Here is an 18,617-nt window from a genome sequence, read left to right as displayed (position 1 = left end):
ATACAGTACCTAAACACCTCCACTGATTTATCAGAGAAATTATCATCTGTTACATATGACAGATGCACACCAGATTCAGACAAAACATCATGGTTACATGGAAGTCACCTCCACCCACTGATCCACCGACCACCACCCCATGAGCTTAATATTCTTTATTGTTTCATTTAGGACTCTAGGGGAGGTGGATTGCTGGTTGTAGCCATGAGCCAGGCTAATCCCTGGCCACAGAAGAGGTTTAAAACACTCTGGTTTCAGCTAATCTTGCCTGCTTAGACCCAGCCGAGCTTGAAACCCGCTTCTTCCACGATAGGTATGGCCAAATAAAAGGTCTCTCCCAGCACTCTCCATGAAAGGAGTCTGTGTGCTCTGTGGATTAGTCTACTCGTGTTTTTTTCTTTGCCTCCCTCCTCTCCCCTTCTCTTTCTCAATTAGACTGAAAATGATGAAAAAATAAAGACTCCCCTGTTTGCTCAGTAGCACAAGGCTCTGCGTGTTCCATACTAATCTCTGCGTCCTTATAGATTTGGAGGTATTCTGAAAATATGTGAACCAGTGTTTGTTTGCAGATGGTCTTATAGGGGGCTCTCTACGCATGAGACCATCTGCCATCTACCAGCTTGTAACGCTCTCTGCTCCAATGGCATATTTGTATATGCCTTATGGCATCCCTCAAAGTTTTTGATACATGCCATAAAATACACAAGTGGTATTTGTAGTTAATACATTTACTTATCTACTACACTCAAGTCAAGTGCAAATAAAATAATAATATTGTTCACAAAAGATAATAATATTGTATTGTACTCTATTAATCACCTTGTTAATTTAACAGTTACACTGGGGAAGGTAGATGGGATCGTCCTCGCTTATTCGAACAGGCACATTTATGGCCAGCCATACTGAAAACGGGGTCCTTCAAGTTCAATATGGCGCATGTTTTGGTTCTTCAGGCGTTGACAACAGTTTGACAGGTAGCGTTTGGCTATTTTCACCGCTCAGTTACTACTGCTAAATGTTACTTTTGTGAGCTTTTGCAAAAAAATTATAATAATCACCAACCGTTGTGTTTTGCCAGTTCTCGCTCATTGCTTATGTTAGAGAAACAGGGAACTCTGTGCTCAGTGTGCTGTGAACTGCTGTGTTGCCTGGCTGTTAACCAGACTGTGCTGTCCCATTTGAGTCGTGTGTCTTGCCTTTGTGTGTTGTCGTGGTGAAGTGAGTGTCCACTGTCCACGACTAAATAACATTTGTAGCTTGTGGTAGATTATAGGCTAAATGCTTTATAGCAGCGAATGCAGGACTGTTTTTTGGCTACTTTTTCCACCACTTTACACGAGAGTGACTAAATGATGGAGAATGAATGTAACAGGAATGATAGAGAATGTAACAGGGCAGGACGTGTTGTTACAGACAGTGAGTGTCACTGTTCACTCATGCTTGATACGACATTGTCCTGTGTTTGATCTTCCCTCGTTCCGAGTTTGTCAGGTTTCCATAATCCATTCCGAGTTGATTTTGTGACAATAAATAATAAAGCTTCGCTTTCAAGGATAAACATTGGCGCTAGAATAGGTGTACGACACGCGACACCAGTCCTAAGTATCCATAAATCCACGTTGTCATTTTACAAGGGATGAATGTGACAGTTCAAAGCGAGGAAAGGGAAAGTCTGAACTGTGTGTGTGTGTGTGTGTGTGTGTGTGTGTGTACATGAGTAGGCGTGCCCTGTGTAGCCAATTAATTTTACAACCACAACAATCTCACATACTGGGTGGTACACAAATTATTTTGGTTCATATGTGGATTATAATTATTCTAAAATTCCAAATCCTTATAACATATCAAAGTGTAGTTTAAAAGTTATTACACTTTTAAACTATACTTTGTTTTGATTGATTGAATAGTTTATTAGCAGTTTGCAATAGAAAACAGTACAGTTTCATGACAGCACAAATCACTGGTACATGGTCTACTAAAAGGAGATCCTTCTAAGCAGTGGTGCTTTGGGATTTTTTTTCCCGGGCGGGCGGTCATTTATTGACGTCACGTGCACGCGCGTGCACGCGCCTCTAGAGGCTATTTAGATGGAAAGGATGTCAGATCTAATGGTGGGAAAACAATAGTTTTCTAGTCTTAATTACATTTGCATTGTTACTTAAGATTTTATGTTCTACTTTCTTTTAATTCATTTAGAAAATACAGCGCTGCAGTAGGATAGAGAAACAAAGTTTGGCTTGAACGAATCTCAAACACTAAATACCACAGTAATATGGAGCCATGTATGAGGACACACACACATCGACATATGCACATGCAGTCACAGCTGGAAACCTAGGTGTTAGGCTATATATCCATATGAATAGAGGCTTGAGGACGCACACACATTCACCACTAGAAACCTGTTATGCAAGTAGCCACTGATTAAAGTAGGCCTATTGCTTGTAGTTATCGCAGATTCGCGGGGTGGGGGGTTGTCGCGGCGGCGGCTCTCGCGGGGGGTATGCACGCGTTTACACGGTCGTGCACCGTTCGGTGCCGTCCGTGCGCGTGCATGTGGGGAAATATTTCCGGCCACACGGCGTCCGGTCCCGTCCGGCCCCCAAAGCACTACTGCTTCTAAGCTTTAAGGCTTATTTACACAGGAACCACTTTATGTATCTCATAACATTGAAAGACAAACGGATAGAACATAGTACTTTACATAGGATAACATCAATTACAAAAGCAGAAAAAGGATAACATAAATTATCTTTTTTGTTTTAAGGGGCTACTGAATTCTAAAATACATAATTTAATTGTACAATATTTGTAGGTTTTCAGTATTCCAAAAGCTAAAAGAATGATAATTTACAAGAAAACGTTTAATCTAAAATGCCCATGTGATACATATATCCATTGAAGGACTTGTTGTAGGCCTACCATTAAAATGTGATATTGTGACATCCCTAAGTGTTCTGAATTTGGGTCTGATTTACAGCAAGCAAAAAGTCTATATTGTGATATGTTACTTTTGATATAAACAGAAGATCTGAGCCATTCATTGCCACCTCTACTCTGCTAACACCAGTAACTAAAGAGTGTCTCTCTCTGAGGCACAGGTCTTTAATGTTATTCAGGCCAAGGACCGTATAGCTGACAGAGAGAGAGATGAAGCAGGGACCTTTCAGGAAGAGAGAAGAGGAGCACTCGTCAAAAGTAGTTCACATAAACATTCGTCTAGGGTGCACGGCTCAGGTGAACAATGAACTTAGCAAGGACGCCAGCACTCACTTTAGATAGACTTCTTCTTGTTTATTCGTAAATAGTTTCCCCCCAGCAGCCAGGACAAGGACGTTTCGGCCACACAGGCCTTCCTCAGCGTGTTTACACGCTGAGGAAGGCCTGTGTGGCCGTACTACCGATGGAAATCGGAATCGGCCAATATAAAAAATCGGCAGGTATGATATCAAACCGTCCGAATCAGTGACCGGCAGGTCACTGACATAAATACCGGTTTTATGCCAATTGTGTCTATGGCACTGCACAGCATGTCATGCTCTGGTCCTGTGACTAAAGTAAACATTAGCAAGTAGCAGCCAGTCTACTTAGTGGCAGCCTACAGAATACAGATGGTGCTGATTACCTTTGCAATGTAAGGATATATTCCATAATCCTGTGTCAATGTCGTCTCCAAAAAGAAGGGGGAAAAAAAGCATGCGTCACCTGCTTTCCTCTTGCCTAGTCCAGACGGTCATATTACTGGATATTGTCTGTGATTTTGGATATTGCACTATTGTGATTGATTTGGCATTAGTGTTCTTCTAGCTTATTGGTACTCAAATTTTTTTTTTTTTGTTATCAATTATTTTTATTTTCCATAACATGAAATTAGAGACATACATATGAATAGAACAAGAAAAAGTAAAACATTGATCAAAAGAAAAATGCAATTAACAGACAAACAACACAAACAATAGCAAAACAAGAAAAGGAAAAGAAAACCCACCCACCCCCTTTCCCTATTGGTACTCAAATTGAAGTATGTCTTGTAGGCCTACTTGGCCTGAAAAAAAAGGTATTGGAGCAACCCTATTTTCTAGTTCTTAGCTAAAGAAATCGGTATCGGAAAAATCGGTTTTGGCAGGTCAGACCATCATAAAACCGGTGGATCGGTATCGGCTAAGAATTTTGCAATCGGTCCATCTCTACTATAGCCTGACACTCAGCGTGAATTGACATTTCGTTTCACTTCATTATTCAGTCTGAAAGTGCTTTCCCCCAAGAAGATTGCAGGGATGGGCGTTGCCAAAAAGAGGCAGTCTTCAGCGATTGGTTCACCGACCAACACATGACATAGTGTGGCTGGCTAGTGGCTAGCCTGTTGCTTGCTAGTGCTACTTGCTAACCAAAGAAACAGTCAGAATAGGAGCACTACAAACTAGTAATCAAACACAACATAACATGCCTGCTACTGGTGTTTCATAGCGAGATCGATACGATCGCATTTTACCGCAATTTACCGCATTTTATCGCGACGCGATGCGCGGTACGGTACGGCGGCAGCGCTGGTGTACTTGGAAACACACATGAGTTCTGGGAAACCCCCACCCACGCTGATCACAAGACACTGATTCACGACGCTGATTCGCCGTACGGATTTTCAACCGAGGGAGGACTCTTCAATGAGAGCACTTCTAGACCCCTGAATCGCCAAAACAAAAAATTTAAAGGGGTGTGGCTAGCGATTCAGGGTCTGGAACTAGGCTATCTCTACTACATACTGTATTGTATAAAATTGCATGGCAGATAAAACCTTTTCAGAGATTTCATTGGTGGATTCATATTGCCTGGTAAACCAGACCGAAAAACAACACCCCCTGGCGGCGGTAGTGGTGTTGTAGTACGGTCTGGTACCACTTGGATTAGATTATTTTTCCCCAAACAGCTTCACTGTTTGGCCAATCAGGGTTGTATGCTTGGGGCACGTGGTTTGGCGTCTGGTGGATTCCCAAGGCTGGTCCGGTCCCAGCCCCCCCCCAGCCCCCTCCCTTCAGAGCTCTTCTGCCCACGTGACGTGAGAGTCCCTAGTGGACTCTATTTGGTGCTCTTCTACCCACGTGAGAGTCGCTAGTGGACTCTGATTGGTCCGTGAAAACTGTCATGGCGGAGTCAGGCGGACGCCCGCTCGACTCGAATTATTTTAATAAACTATACAATAGTGCCGTTTCATTACGTTTTAATACCATTTTGCACTAACGTAAACATGCAATCATATAATATGTTATAAGAAATTACGTATTTTTGCAATGTCACGCCACGTCGCCGTCGGGGGCTCAAAGTGTGTGTGTGTGTGTGTGTGTGTGTGTGTGTGTGTGTGTGTGTGTGTGTGTGTGTGTGTGTGTGTGTGTGTGTGTGTGTGTGTGTGTGTGTGTGTGTGTGTGTGTGTGTGTGTGTGTGTGTGTGTGTGTGTGTGTGTGAGAGAGTGACGTCAATAGGCTTTAGCCCGCCCCCCCCCCCCCAGAAGTGGACCAGACTCTCTTCCCAAAACGAAGTGTGTGATAGAGTCTGGCAACGCCAGGCAAGGATTCATAGACTTGTTTGACTGCACGATCATCAGTGTTGTGTTGGATTCATGTTCATGTGTACTGGCAGACATTTCCGGACCCATTTTTGCAAGGCCACGCCCACCTCTCAGTGTTCAATAGATGGGGTTGGGGGCGCAGTTGGTAGCGCTGTCGCCTCACAGCTAGAAGGTCCTGGGTTTGATTCCCGCCGGTTTACGCTGTGGGCACTGGGGGCGTGTTCCCTCCTCCGCGTCATCAGCGCCCACACCCTAGGTGGGGTTGGCGAAAGGGCCTTTCTGTGTGGAGTTTGCATGTTCTACCCGTGTCTCCTAGGGTAGATACCCTCACAAAAACATGCAGTAATACTGGTATGCCTCCCCCTGGCCAGCCGGGGTGCCTGATGGAGGGGAAAGGAACTGGTTGGAATAACGTGTTCCTTCCACGCGCTACGTCCAAACCGGGGAAATCCCCCCTGTCAGGTGAAAAGAAGCAACTTGGACTCCTCATGCATAGAAGGAAGCATGAGGTCAGTCCGTTGTCTCCCCAGGCGCAGCAGAGGGAGAACAGAGCCCAGGATTACATAGGCAATTGGCACTGGGTGAAAAAATGGGTTACAAAATCAGAAATGAGAAAAAAAAATAGATGGGGTTTGTGCGCATGCTGAACACTAGGAAATGCATGGGAAAACAGAAAAATATCGCATAAAAAGGCTTCTTATTAAAGTTAAGAACACGGAGGTTCCGGGTAATTATACAATGCCGGCCAAGATTTAGAAAGGGTTGTGAAAGCACTTTGTTTGTGAAATCTGAAATGTTTGTGTAGTTTGTATGGGCTTTTGAATTCACCTCCACTAACGCATGTAAATCCTGACCCATGACGGTCGTTATCAGCATGTTTCAGGGCTAATGTGCCTAGGTGCCTGGACCGGCGCTGGACCATGGCCCAGGCCGGCCTTATATTTTCTAAAGTCAATAGCTATGAATGGCTTTATGGGAGATCATTTTATTCTATGGATCTTTTATATTATGTATGCACTGCAGCAGGTGTAACATGGAGTTTTAAATGTGATAAAATGTAATAATGCTCAAAAATGGACTGAGTGAAAGTGACCAAGGATCCACATTGCATATGCAGCAGTACACAGTGGCTTCTGTGTGTTGTTGGTGCAGATTTATACGTTTTGAAGGAGGACTACTCCAGTTGGAGTTCAATCCAATATTTATCTTCTTTTATCAAATTTATTGTGCAGTGCTCGCTATGATGATGGCATTATTACTATTCTGTTTGGACTACTGTAAATTATGTATTGTTTTCTTCATTGAACTCTTGTATATCATGTTGAGTTTATCCCTGATAGGACACAGACTACAGATAGTTTTCTGTTGTACTTAAATTAGACTACCGTAGTTTAGTTCCATTCAGTTAATACCAATTTGTTGTCTTGCCGGGAACACATTTTAGTGTATGGGAGGGGCTTACAGTACATGTACAGTATGACATATTTGTTTTTGTAGGCTAATTTCTGATTTAGGCCTAAATGGGTTAATGGAAATGATTTAAGTGTAAAGACACTGAATCTGCTCTCTCAATGTTACCCCTCAAGAATTAGCAGACATTCTTAATTGAGTCTGAAATGGAGTCACCTCTCCTGCTTCATATATGTTCTAGGGATTTGTGCAGATCACAAACACATAATTTGTTTTCATGTTTTGGCTGCAGTGCATCACGGTCTTGTGCTCACATAGTGGCAGAGGATGACACATCGGCTGTCAGCCCTCTTGTGTCCCCTTTGTCCTCTAGTGTGCAAGTAAATCACCTAGCAGAGGAAATAGGTGATAATACAAACAGATAAGGTCTTGGGTACCTGTTGGCCACAGTCAGTACCTCCTAAATCAAATGGCGCTGTTGGGTGCTCCATTAGTGCTTGCCTCAATGAGAGCCACAAGCCATTGAGTCCTTATCGGCAGTGGCCCCTGCGTAGCATTCACGCCGTTGATATGAACAATGCTAGCTCTTCCCGCTCACTGGCGCCGTGAGTGACAGTGGGTGTGGGTCCACTTGTGTCTGACTTCATCCTCTAACTGACAGGGAAGGGGGTGTGTGTTTGTCCAGGCCAGATACCCCCGGCATCACCACCAACATCAACACCACACCACCCTCCAACGGGTCCAAGTGACCAATGTCTCTGTCACACAATAAAGGGTGTGTGTGCTGCCACTTCCTACCCTGTTTATCTTACCAGGTTTTTATAATGGACCTGGCTCTCCATTTGACACATCGGTTTCCTTCTCCTCCACTGCAGGATCCGTGTGTGTTTGGGGGTGGGGGGTGGGGAGCACTTCTGTCTTGTGTGATAACTCAGCAGTTGTCTGGGGGTTCTATTCTTACTGTTGGTGTTTTAAAATGTCGATTGTCTTGGAATTTAGGCTTATTCTACCATTTTAATGGATTGAGTGCGTGCCCAAAATTTAAAATGGGTGAATGGGAATAGTTCTTTATATTTGTTGATTCTAGGATTGTCACAGGAGTATGTCTGGAGGGCACTGTGCCTATGAGCCATATTGCAATGGGGCACAGAATAGCCCAGTGGTGAAGCTCACACCTATATAAAAGTCCATATATGGGTATTCCTCAGAATGTCATCAATATTAAGGACATATCTGGGAATGCCCATATTTTTTAATGCCCATATATATGGGCATGTTTTGACATAACATTGTTGACTATCATGCAGGGGTCTCCATATATGGGTAACTGGTCCAATATACATCACTGGCCATTATGGCCAAGAATTGGTCGCCCTGAGGTGTCTTATAAAGCCTGTATCATAGTCGGGTCCGCGGTGGAAGGCTTTACACTGCGGTGTAGTCTTATCGAGTCTTTTTGAGTCATGAAACTACAACGTTACATCATTCCTCGCGGTGGAGAGCTTTCCACCTCGAGTCCCAACACATCTCTCTGTTTTTACTATCAGACAGACAGGCTCTACACCCCGTTCACTGATTGGTCAATCTAGACTAGTCAGTCACGGTGAATAGGTCTCCACCGTGGCGTACTATGATGGCCTGCACTTATTTTCTGACTTGAGGTGGAAAGCTTTCCACCTCAAATTTGCGGTGGATAGCTCTCCACCGTACACTCTGATACGGGCTTTAGTATCTTACTGTAAAACGGGCGAAGTGGGGGAGGGGGCGGGGCGCAAACCTTTAGTATCAGTAATTTGAAAAAGTACATTTGACATGAAAATGTGAAAACCCCATATCTAGGAATCAAAGATCATGTCATTATATATGGATACATATTGTAGGTAGAACAACTAGAAATAAGAAATGACCGTCTCTAGTGGCAGGGCTGGGCTTCACACACCTCCACCCACTCCCATGGGAGGTAGAAGTGAAAATAGCAGATAAATCTGTTCTGATAAAGAGCAGAATGACCAATAGCTGAGGTATTATATGGCAGCAAAAGGAGGGGTTTAACTACTATCCCTGAAACATTCCGCCCCAAACTTATTTTTAGTTTGTCAGCAGTTGCATTCTAGACGTCTAGAAATTGTTGAAGTTTCTCTGTGATGAAATGTGATTCCAGATTGACAGGTTATAGCCTGTCTTGGCTTTAACTTCCCACAGGTCAGCCTATCTAGACCGCATGCTTTTCAGCTATGTGTAAGCTACTTTCAATTTTTCATCACGGAGCTCAGATCTCATATTTGACGATGAGGATATCGGAACAGGGGATCTCGGGATCCCATGCCTCCGTAATGGCTCCTGTGAAGCTGGGCCATTATAGAGCTGCTATAATAAAAAGCTGCCTGTGATCAGTGTATCCCTCCCTTCCCTCCCTCCCTCCCCTGCTGCTCTTTATTTATGAATGGCAGAATATGACAGGGAGGGGGCAGCTCAGGTGGACGAGCTGCCGATCACATGATACCAGCACCAAAGAGCCGGGGCGAGGAATGTGGACCAGACCAGGGACGTGCTGGCCATTGGGAAAAGCGGGACAACTCCTGAGCGGCCGGTTCATTACCAGCCAGGACGGCCATTAGGAAAAATGTAAAATAAAATTTGTTCCATTTTGGAGGCTGGGCGGCCAACAAAGTAAATCGTCACTGTCGGGCAGAAAACTTGTATCTCCAAGTTTCAAATGTGTACATTTTTTCGCGAAGCAAAGCCCTGCTTCATCATACAAGGCCGTCGCACAAAAGTAGTGAAAACAGCAGATCTACAAGCACACAACGCCTCGCGGTGCGAGGCGTGTGTGCTTGTAGATCGGCTGTTTTCACTAATTTAAATAATTTTTTAAATGTTAAATACAAAACAAACGGCTTTGGACATACAAGGTTTCCACCCGACAATGACGAAATATAACTCCTGTAATTGGCCCACTGGCTAGTCACTGGTCATGATCTGAAATGGCAAATCTTTGAGTAGCAGCAGCGCTATAGAGAGAGATCTCTCTCTCCATAGCGCGCAATGAGGGCCTATCCAACTCTTTTTCCCGGGCTGAATCAGGGGCCCAGCACGTCCCTGGACCAGACTTTCCTACGCAACCCAAAAAGAGAAAAAAAAAGTTTTGAGGACACTCCCTCCACAGCAGCAGTTCTCATATAGAGTCCAGGAGGAGGTGGATGACAAGGTCTGGGGGAGGCAGGCACAGATAGTGGGTGCGTTTGATCTGAAGGTCGCCAGCCCCTTGCCTGTGTTGAGAGATGCCTTGGCTGGCCAAGGCTGGCTCTTATTTAATAACATGAAGGGGAAGCGGACCTCTCTCTCATAATTAGGGCCTAATTACCCTGCAGGTGTGGACAGACAGCCCGAGAAGAGACAAACTGCCTTTATCCACGGACTTAGAGTCAGATTACCTCCAGAGCTGTCTTATCTGTTGCGGGGCCAGTGGTAGCCTCAGCTCAGTCCTCCCTCGCTTCTTCCACGTTAGCTCCCAGGCTCAGGTATATTAGACAGTCAGCCTGATTTATTATTATGCCTCGTCCTCCCACGCCATACGCAGATTTAATTAGGCCCGCCTACTTATCACTGCTTCTGCAAGTGCAATTTTGATGCGGGTACATGCGAGCACCGACCTGCCAAGAAGGTACTTTTTGAAATGGAGTGACCCCTTTGGTTTTATGGTTATCTATTTTTCAATCGCTTTTTGAAAGGTACTTAGGTTTATTAAAATGGGTGGGAGCACAAGGGGTTTGGACAAAGTAGCAATTTTTTCTCTTGTCCATTAAGGGGCCTTCAATCAATCTTTACAGTATATATTTTGTCCATTAAAATGCTGCTCAGTGTACTTAAAAAGAAGTAAAGTGTATTAAGATCTTTTTTATTACACAATGACTGTTTGTACTGATTCAGGTTGCACATACCATATTGGATTACAAGTACAATACTCAAGTGTCAAACTGTAATTTCACTAAGTGATTTATTTGTTTTGCTATGACACAGATGGAAATTTGACAAGTGACGCGGCCCTTAGCTTAGGAGCGCTTGGTTTGTTTGCTTGGTTGCCTCTTTTAGTTTTCAGCGAAGACAATTGAAGCGTCTTCCTCAAATAGCTTTTGAGTGACATCCTGCCAGTGGTTTGTTTATTTGCTGACTCCCCCCACCCACCCACATGCCGCCTGCATGTTTCTGTTCGGGTTTGCCCGGTGGTTCACTAACGGCCAACGTAACAACAGCACCATTGTTGAGGATGCTGGAAAGGCTGATGCCAGAAACATAGACAGGCAACACTGAGAAAGTAGTGAGTGGTGGAGAGGATAGGCCATTTTTACCATTTTGGATCCCACAGTCCGGCTTCTAGGGCTGCATGATATGGAAAGAAATCAATAAAACATGTATTAAACATTTACATGATTTATTTTAAGAGTGCATTTTCAATCTGTCTCTGATCTGTCTCACTATTGCCAGCAAAGTAAAAATAACTTTTCATTCAATATAATCTGTATCATGATACAACACAGGTGTTGTCATTGACATATTTTTCTATTAAGGCCCCTACACACCAAACGGACCTGTCCGGACTAAAACGGAATTAACTTTGGGAGTTCAGTCGTGTCAGACTTCAGGTGTGCAGTTGTAAATGTGACATTCAAAAACGGAAATATTGGTCCAGCCCATTCTCTTGCTCTTTCTGGCTTCATGAATTTCAGCCGGTGTTGGAGGTATTTGCGTTAGGAACGCATTATTTACAACAATCGTATTGTTTTCCAAGTAATATAACATGTTGTTAGTTTAGCAATTAGAGCATTCTATTACTTAGTTTACTCAACTAAAATCCATCCAACGCATTTGTGCTGTTTCTTTTTCTTTCCTACTTTTTGCCAAGGTATGGATATCTAGGGTTTGATATCCAGGGTTTGATGAGGTCAGTGTTGTGATCTTCATATATGGATATCCAGGTTATGATAGTCAACAGTCTTGATTTGCAAATGAATTCTGTCTTAGCCATATGGAGCATCCATATATGGGCATTTGCCAAATATGGGCTTAATATTGATCAGGGATCTCCATATATGATTGCCAGAACAGGTTGTCTTGGTCATAGAGTCAACAATATGATGTCACAACAGGTCAGCTATAGACATTGAGGCGTTACGTACGGACAGGATCTGCCGTGTTTCATAGTAACCTGGCTGCTACCTACTGTCGCAACAATTTTGGACGTGCAAGGTTTGCACCCGACGGCAACAATATGCGAGTCCAGTGATGGGGTTATTAAGCACCACTCAGTCAGTGAGCACGTTGCCAACGTCCTTAAGTTGTCAGCCACTGTTTTTCTTTTTCTCTTTGATTGACATGGAGCCACTATTGCAGGTGGAAGGTGTTTATATTGTGAAAATAGCCTGTTCCACAAGCCTCCTGTCCCACCACCCACATGATGCAGGAGGACAATAAAGGAAACCTTAATCCACCTGTTATCAGGGTGAGCCTCCTCTGTCACACATTCACACATACACATACCTGTACACAGGTCTCTGGCAGAGGAATGCAGCCTACCCACCCCATTCATAAGAAACATAAGGCTTAACTAATGGACCCTCACAAAATGCTGTTGACATTTTTTTTTTTTTTTACCTTTTGTCATTTTCTTCATACCATAGAAGTTGAGTAGGTACAGTACAGGGCTCTGTCAGTGAGGGGTTATCCCATGGGTATTGTTTTGGCCTTAGAGAAGCATTGATAGCAAAGGCAGGTTACAATGGGGTGGTGGTAAAGGGGAATTATCCTGTTACTACAAAAGTTCCACATATGTTGCATGGCAGATTTCAGAGCTGCAAAAAAATATATAGATTCTATTTTTCCACATGTAACTTGTCTGCAAATCTAACTCACTTACCTTGGGTGACGACATAAAGATGTCCATCTGTTTCCATTATGATTATATATAATAGGAACAACCTACTACTACTATAAGCTATTATACTACTTACTATATAGCTTTAACACCTTCAAAAAGTATCCCACACTCACCTTGGTTGTATTGTTTAAGGACGGTCTGGATCCTTGCTGGTTGCATGACATGTTGCATGAATCCAGTCAAGCGTTGAGTCCGTAGTGATGGCAAAACAGACTCGCCTTTATTTACACTTTTGATTGGCACTCCGCCATGTTTTAATTGAAAAGCTGCTGCTCATTCAGAGCGTCTACAGCTGTTTGAGTGCAAACTCGGTGGTGGTACTAGCCAACCGCTGTCGGTTCCAAAAAGAGCAAACAATTACCATAGAATTACTTCTCGCAGCTAATGCAGCATAATCCACGTCTTTTAAAGCCAAACAATTGCACTGTGAGTGGAAAAGGCCTGTATTTACACCCATAGAAATAAATGTATATAGAACGGACATTTCCATTCATACTGTCAAATCCATGTCAAACATGGAAGTAATGGAAGTAATCAGACATGAAGTAATCAATCTATGGGGGCCTCTGTGATGATTTTGTTAAAGATATATTGTTTATATTGTATCCTAAGCAATAAGCATAATTTGGTCCCCCAGCAAAGTGCAAAGTAGGTGATTGTGAACACAGAAGTAGGCACTTATGACTACTTGTATGAAGTTTACAGTGCTACTATATAGCTATGTTTGCTGGTGCAAATCCTAGCTACAGTTGCTGCTGGTTTCAAATGTGCTGAAGGTGTTTTTGTTCCTTGATTTGAGCTTCTTGGGTCACTCAAAGTAATGCTGCCCTATAAGCTCAACTCGGAACGAAAGCAACATAAACCAACATAAAGTTTAAGGGCATAGAGCGTATGCACATTTCTAAAGTGACAATTTAAGGACTTTTTAATACCTCTAAAATGACAAATTAAACATTGGCCAAATTGTCAAATTGTATTAAGAGGCAGAAATTGTGAAAATAGCCGATCTACATACTGACAACGCGTCGCGTTGCAAGGCGTTGTGAGCATGTAGATCGGCTATTTTCACAATAGAACCGTGTTATACAAAATGCTCATAGGATGGGGGGGGCCCCAGTTAAAATATGATTATTTTGGGGGTCGCGGCCTGAAAAGGTTGAGAACCACTGCTCTATGGAACATATGATCAGCTTAGTAATCAGATCATTTAGATGTTGATCGGCGGTCACCTATCATCTATTTAGAACATATATAATTGAACTGAAATTCTGGAATTGATCGTAGCCACAAACGTTCTGCTTGTCTGCCTGAAGGTAAAGGGATTGTATGGATGCGATGACTGTGCTCTTTGTGAGATTTGTTAGACTATGGTGCCCTTCCCTTAATTAGGAAGGTTGGCCCGAGGTTCCATCTTTCCGCTTCACAAATTTAACATGGGCAATTTAACCACTAACCTCCCGAAATGAGCTGCTCCCAAATACCTCAGGCTCCGGTTTCAGCGTGTGCCGATCGCAGGCGGGTCAAGGGTTATGATATGTCAAGAGTCAAATAAAAGGGGACAGGACTGGCATGTGGCATGGGGCTATCGGTCACTAACCAAGGTGACCCACCTCCAACAGGTCACCTGTACTGGTCGAAAGCTCATTTATTTAAGATTAGGATGAAGTGCTGTTCTACCGAGTCATTAGATGAGGCTTAATTAAGGTATCGTTCATTAAAGAAGATATCAATAAAGACCTTTTCATTTGGGTTGTAAGATGCAAGTGGTTTTCTTTCAGCTCTGCTCGGCAGATACAGTATAGGCCAATATTTGCTTTTTTTTTACAACATTGGTGCCTGCAATTTTACATCCTGATTTGAACCAATTGTTTTTGTGCCTTTTTAAATTCTTAAGTTTAAATGTGGTACGATGCGACAATGTTTGTCATACAATGCTGTTTATTGTGTTATTAAAGTTACATTTTCTGTTTTTATATACAGTAGTAAAATATCAGTAATCTGTAGTCTAGGATCGACAGACATACAAATTTGGCTTTTGTCGGTCTCTATTGAGAACCACTGGCCTAGAGCTCATTTCTTAAAGATCAGAATAACATTTAGGCCTACAAGTAGAAACAATAAAATAGCAGGCCTATCAAGTCAATCAGGTCTGCTTTCCTTCCAGTCTTTTTGACACTGACACACGATTTCCTCCTGGCATGTTTGCAGTCGGCTGTGATTTCCACCACAGCCCTGCCTTACGGCAAACACACAAAGCGGGCCAAGGGGCGTCAATTGGGTATGGCAAGGGTATGCAGCTGCCAGACCCTGGGTCCAGGGGGGAAAATAAAAGTTACTTTTAAATATAAATCCATGAATGTCACTTTGTCTATCTGTGCTGGTTATTATGTTGTTAAATTACAGTAAAATAACTACAAATGCAAAATGTAACAAAATGGTCAGGTATTCTCACCTTTTTGACAAAATGGTATATTCCCAGGTTCCTCAGGTCAGCTGCACAGATGCAATTCATTATTGTTAATTGTGGCACGTTTACTATAAGTTTAGCTGCACCAGGATGCCATATCCAGCCCAAGAAACCGTAGAAACGGGGGAAAAAAAGAAAATGTACTTCTCAAAATGAATGAATCATGCCTGTTGATAAGGTATGGCACTATGGCAACTTGACTGGTGTTTTGAACGCGCGCCTTCGCGCGCGTTCAAGACACCAGTCATGTTGCCATACCTTAGCTTTTTCTGAACTGACGCCACTGAGCGGGCCTGCCTTCTCCTCTGCCTCTGGAACAACTGATGTTGATCTGAAGTGCAGTTAAAAAAAGAAGAAAAAAAAAACGCTCAAATGTCTGTCTGTCTGTTTACAGTAATTAAGCTGTCACAAGCTGTGATTTATGACGAATTGAGTAAGGGCAGCGTTATCGTGTAGCCTAGAAGGAGAAACTGAAAGCAGCCATGATACGGAGGAGGAAAGGCCGCTGTAGCTATGGTAGCACCCAACAGCCACGGGGGCTTGTAGCCGCGTTACCCATGCACCATCACTCCAGTTGTCTGACGATGTGACAATGTGGAGAGAAAGACTCTGATGCCAGACTCAAATAGAGCGCCGTCCATTAAACAAATTGATTTCATCTAAGGGCCAGGTTTGCATTTATTATCTGTGTGTTGTCAATTGCTCTCACTCGATAAAGTAAAGCCTCTCTCTGGATTATTTGTAGTTTCCATCGGTGGAAAATGTTAAAGTGAGCCTACACTAGTATTTTCAGGACACATCCAAGGAATAAAAAACAAGGAATATTATATAGTCATTGATTAGCAACGGTGGTCCTCTGTTAGTTCTCCCTTTGTTCCAAGTATGGGTGGGCGATATGGTGATAATTATCGTTGAGACGATACAATGTCTCCACGATATAGCTTTTCAGAGGTATCGTATATATTGTGATACAATTGAGAGAGCCTTGTAAAAAATCCTGTTTAATCGTTAATACAGAGATTCATTGCAGAATTTTAAACCTGCATTTTGGTCTAAATCAGTAGTTCTCAAACTTTAAAATGTCAAGGTCTCCCCTTAACTCTGACAGCATACAAATGAAACCAAATGGACCCGTAAGGGTCCATTTGGTTTCATTTGTATGCTGTCAGAGTTACATACTTGTAAAGTTGAATTTAGACCTCCCAAAAGGACCCCAGAGAGTCTAGTTTTTGTCAAGTAACTTGAAAAATCATAACAACCAACGTGAAAAAGAATTGTGATAAAATCGTGTATCGTGATACAGCTTGGGAAAATATCGTGATATTGTATTTTCCCTTATCGCCCACCCCTAGTTCCAAGTGATAAATGAATAAAGGGTGATAATGATATGATATGATATAGTACTTTATTATCTTACGACACAGCAGTCATGTATTCAAAACATATATACAAACATTTGTAACACATCAAGGCATACGTGACACGATGAGTCGCGGTGCAGCCCCCCTGTACCAGCGCACCAAAATTTCACTTGCTTTGATACTCTCTTTCAGATCATGAGGTGCCCTGGGTGTATGGCTTCTAGACGGTACATACCTGTACAGTGAAGCAGTGATGTCACGTCCTTCCCCATCCCCCATCTATATGCTGCGGGGGGCCGGTGCAGCCCTCAACACCCTGCACTTCAGCTGCCATGGGGCGGGCACCCCTCTGCTCTTCTCCGGGTTAGCCCTTTTTGACATTTTAATAGAACGGGTACACATTATAGTGTGTTATTATTGAATGCTTTAACTATTGAAAAATAGCAGATATACAAGCTCACAGCGCGGCACCGAGTGCCGCGCTGCGAGCTTGTAGATCTGCTATTTTTGAAAAAATCATGAAACTTTTAATTTTGACCTGATTCTATAAGTGTCTTTTGAATCCTTTTAAGGTTTTTGGAAAAACCTGTTTCTATGTCAGCAATCTGGCTAGCCATCGTCAAAGAAAAGGTCCTTTTCACTTAACTGGAGCTCAGTTAGTCTGTTCTTGAGAGACTACTATGTCAGTGGTTCTCAAACCTTTTCATGTGAAGGACTCCCAAAATGATATTTATTTGGCCACGGACCCCCATCTCAAAATATTTAGTTCCAGGGACGCCCCAGAAGCAAAATTTGAGTTACAAACGTTCGCTTTAAAAGTACATATGTTCAAAGATTTGCACACATTTTCACAACTTTTTCAAAAATAGCAGATCTACAAGCTTGCAGCGTGGCACTCGGTGCCGCGCTGTGAGCTTGTATGTCTGCTATTTTTCAATAGTTAAAACATTAAATAATTCTAGGCCTAAATGGGTTAACTTGTGTGCCTATTCATTCATCATCTTTTTATTGATTTTATTTTGTAAAAAATAGTGTTCATCTGAGCTCTATTGTCACTGTGTTCTCCAGGTCAGCCAAGGGTTCCATTCATGTATGGAACTTGAACACCCGGAGGTCTGAGAAGATTCTAGAGGGCCACTCTGGGAACTCTGTTATCTGGCTCACCTCACTGCAGTCAACAGATGCCCTCATCAGGTACACATGATGGCCACTGGTCTTACCCTGATTTTACATTTAATTATCTTCACCAGGATGCCAGGCTGGGAGGTGGTGAATTTTTTTTACGCCCCTGTTGTCGTGTGTCCAGTAGTATATTGGGCATGTCATAATATTCTGGGCAATAGCTGACATGCCTATTTTCAGCGAAAATAAGATGGATAAAAGGGGGTCCCAGGTATAGACCCCTGGTCTATACCTCTCCCTTTTATTTGTTTTTCTCTCCAATATTCCACTCCTCATTTACATATTTTTTTTATTTCTTTTCCACCATCTTTATAACATAAATTTTCCCCCCTTGTTTTCTCCATCATTCTACCAGTCAGGGACGTGACATGCGTGTGTGTCTCTGGGACCTGAGGGAGGGCCGTAGTGACGTGACAGACTCAATGTGGACAGGCAGCGTTGGATTCTGTCAGAGCTCCCTGCTGGAGAGCTGCTCTGGACCACAGCTCCTGGCCTATCCTGGACCACAGACTGAGGAGGTTAGTGGGCTGTAGGGCATTCATCAAATATTCCAATATCAAAGTCACTATTCGACGTTGTTCACCAATTTTTTATTGTTTTTCTCTTTAAAAAAATATATAGTTTATATAAAACTTGGCTAGATAGGAAGTCATAAGAATGAGCTGTCAATGCCCCTGGTGGATGAATTTGTTAATGCTC

The 18,617-nt window shown here is 42.9% G+C and overlaps 1 protein-coding gene across 1 annotated transcript in view; it reads left to right on the top strand.

Annotated features, from left to right (window-relative positions):
• The first annotated feature begins 939 nt into the window (after positions 1-939).
• The window catches only part of gnb1l (guanine nucleotide binding protein (G protein), beta polypeptide 1-like), a 48,542-nt gene continuing 30,864 nt past the window's right edge, over positions 940-18,617 (top strand). Inside the window, exons 1-4 of the mRNA XM_080738045.1 lie at positions 940-974; positions 16,929-17,099; positions 17,805-17,930; positions 18,274-18,436. Coding sequence (XP_080594171.1) covers positions 16,990-17,099; positions 17,805-17,930; positions 18,274-18,436 — 399 coding nt within the window. The 5' untranslated portion in view covers positions 940-974; positions 16,929-16,989. The remainder of the gene's footprint in view (positions 975-16,928; positions 17,100-17,804; positions 17,931-18,273; positions 18,437-18,617) is intronic.

The sequence above is a fragment of the Nannobrachium achirus genome (assembly GCF_963921795.1).
Source record: "Nannobrachium achirus genome assembly, chromosome: 12".
In the NCBI taxonomy this organism is placed as follows: domain Eukaryota; kingdom Metazoa; phylum Chordata; class Actinopteri; order Myctophiformes; family Myctophidae; genus Nannobrachium; species Nannobrachium achirus.
The sequence above is the reverse complement of the archived record's forward strand: the minus strand, read 5'-3'. Positions and strand labels throughout refer to the sequence as shown.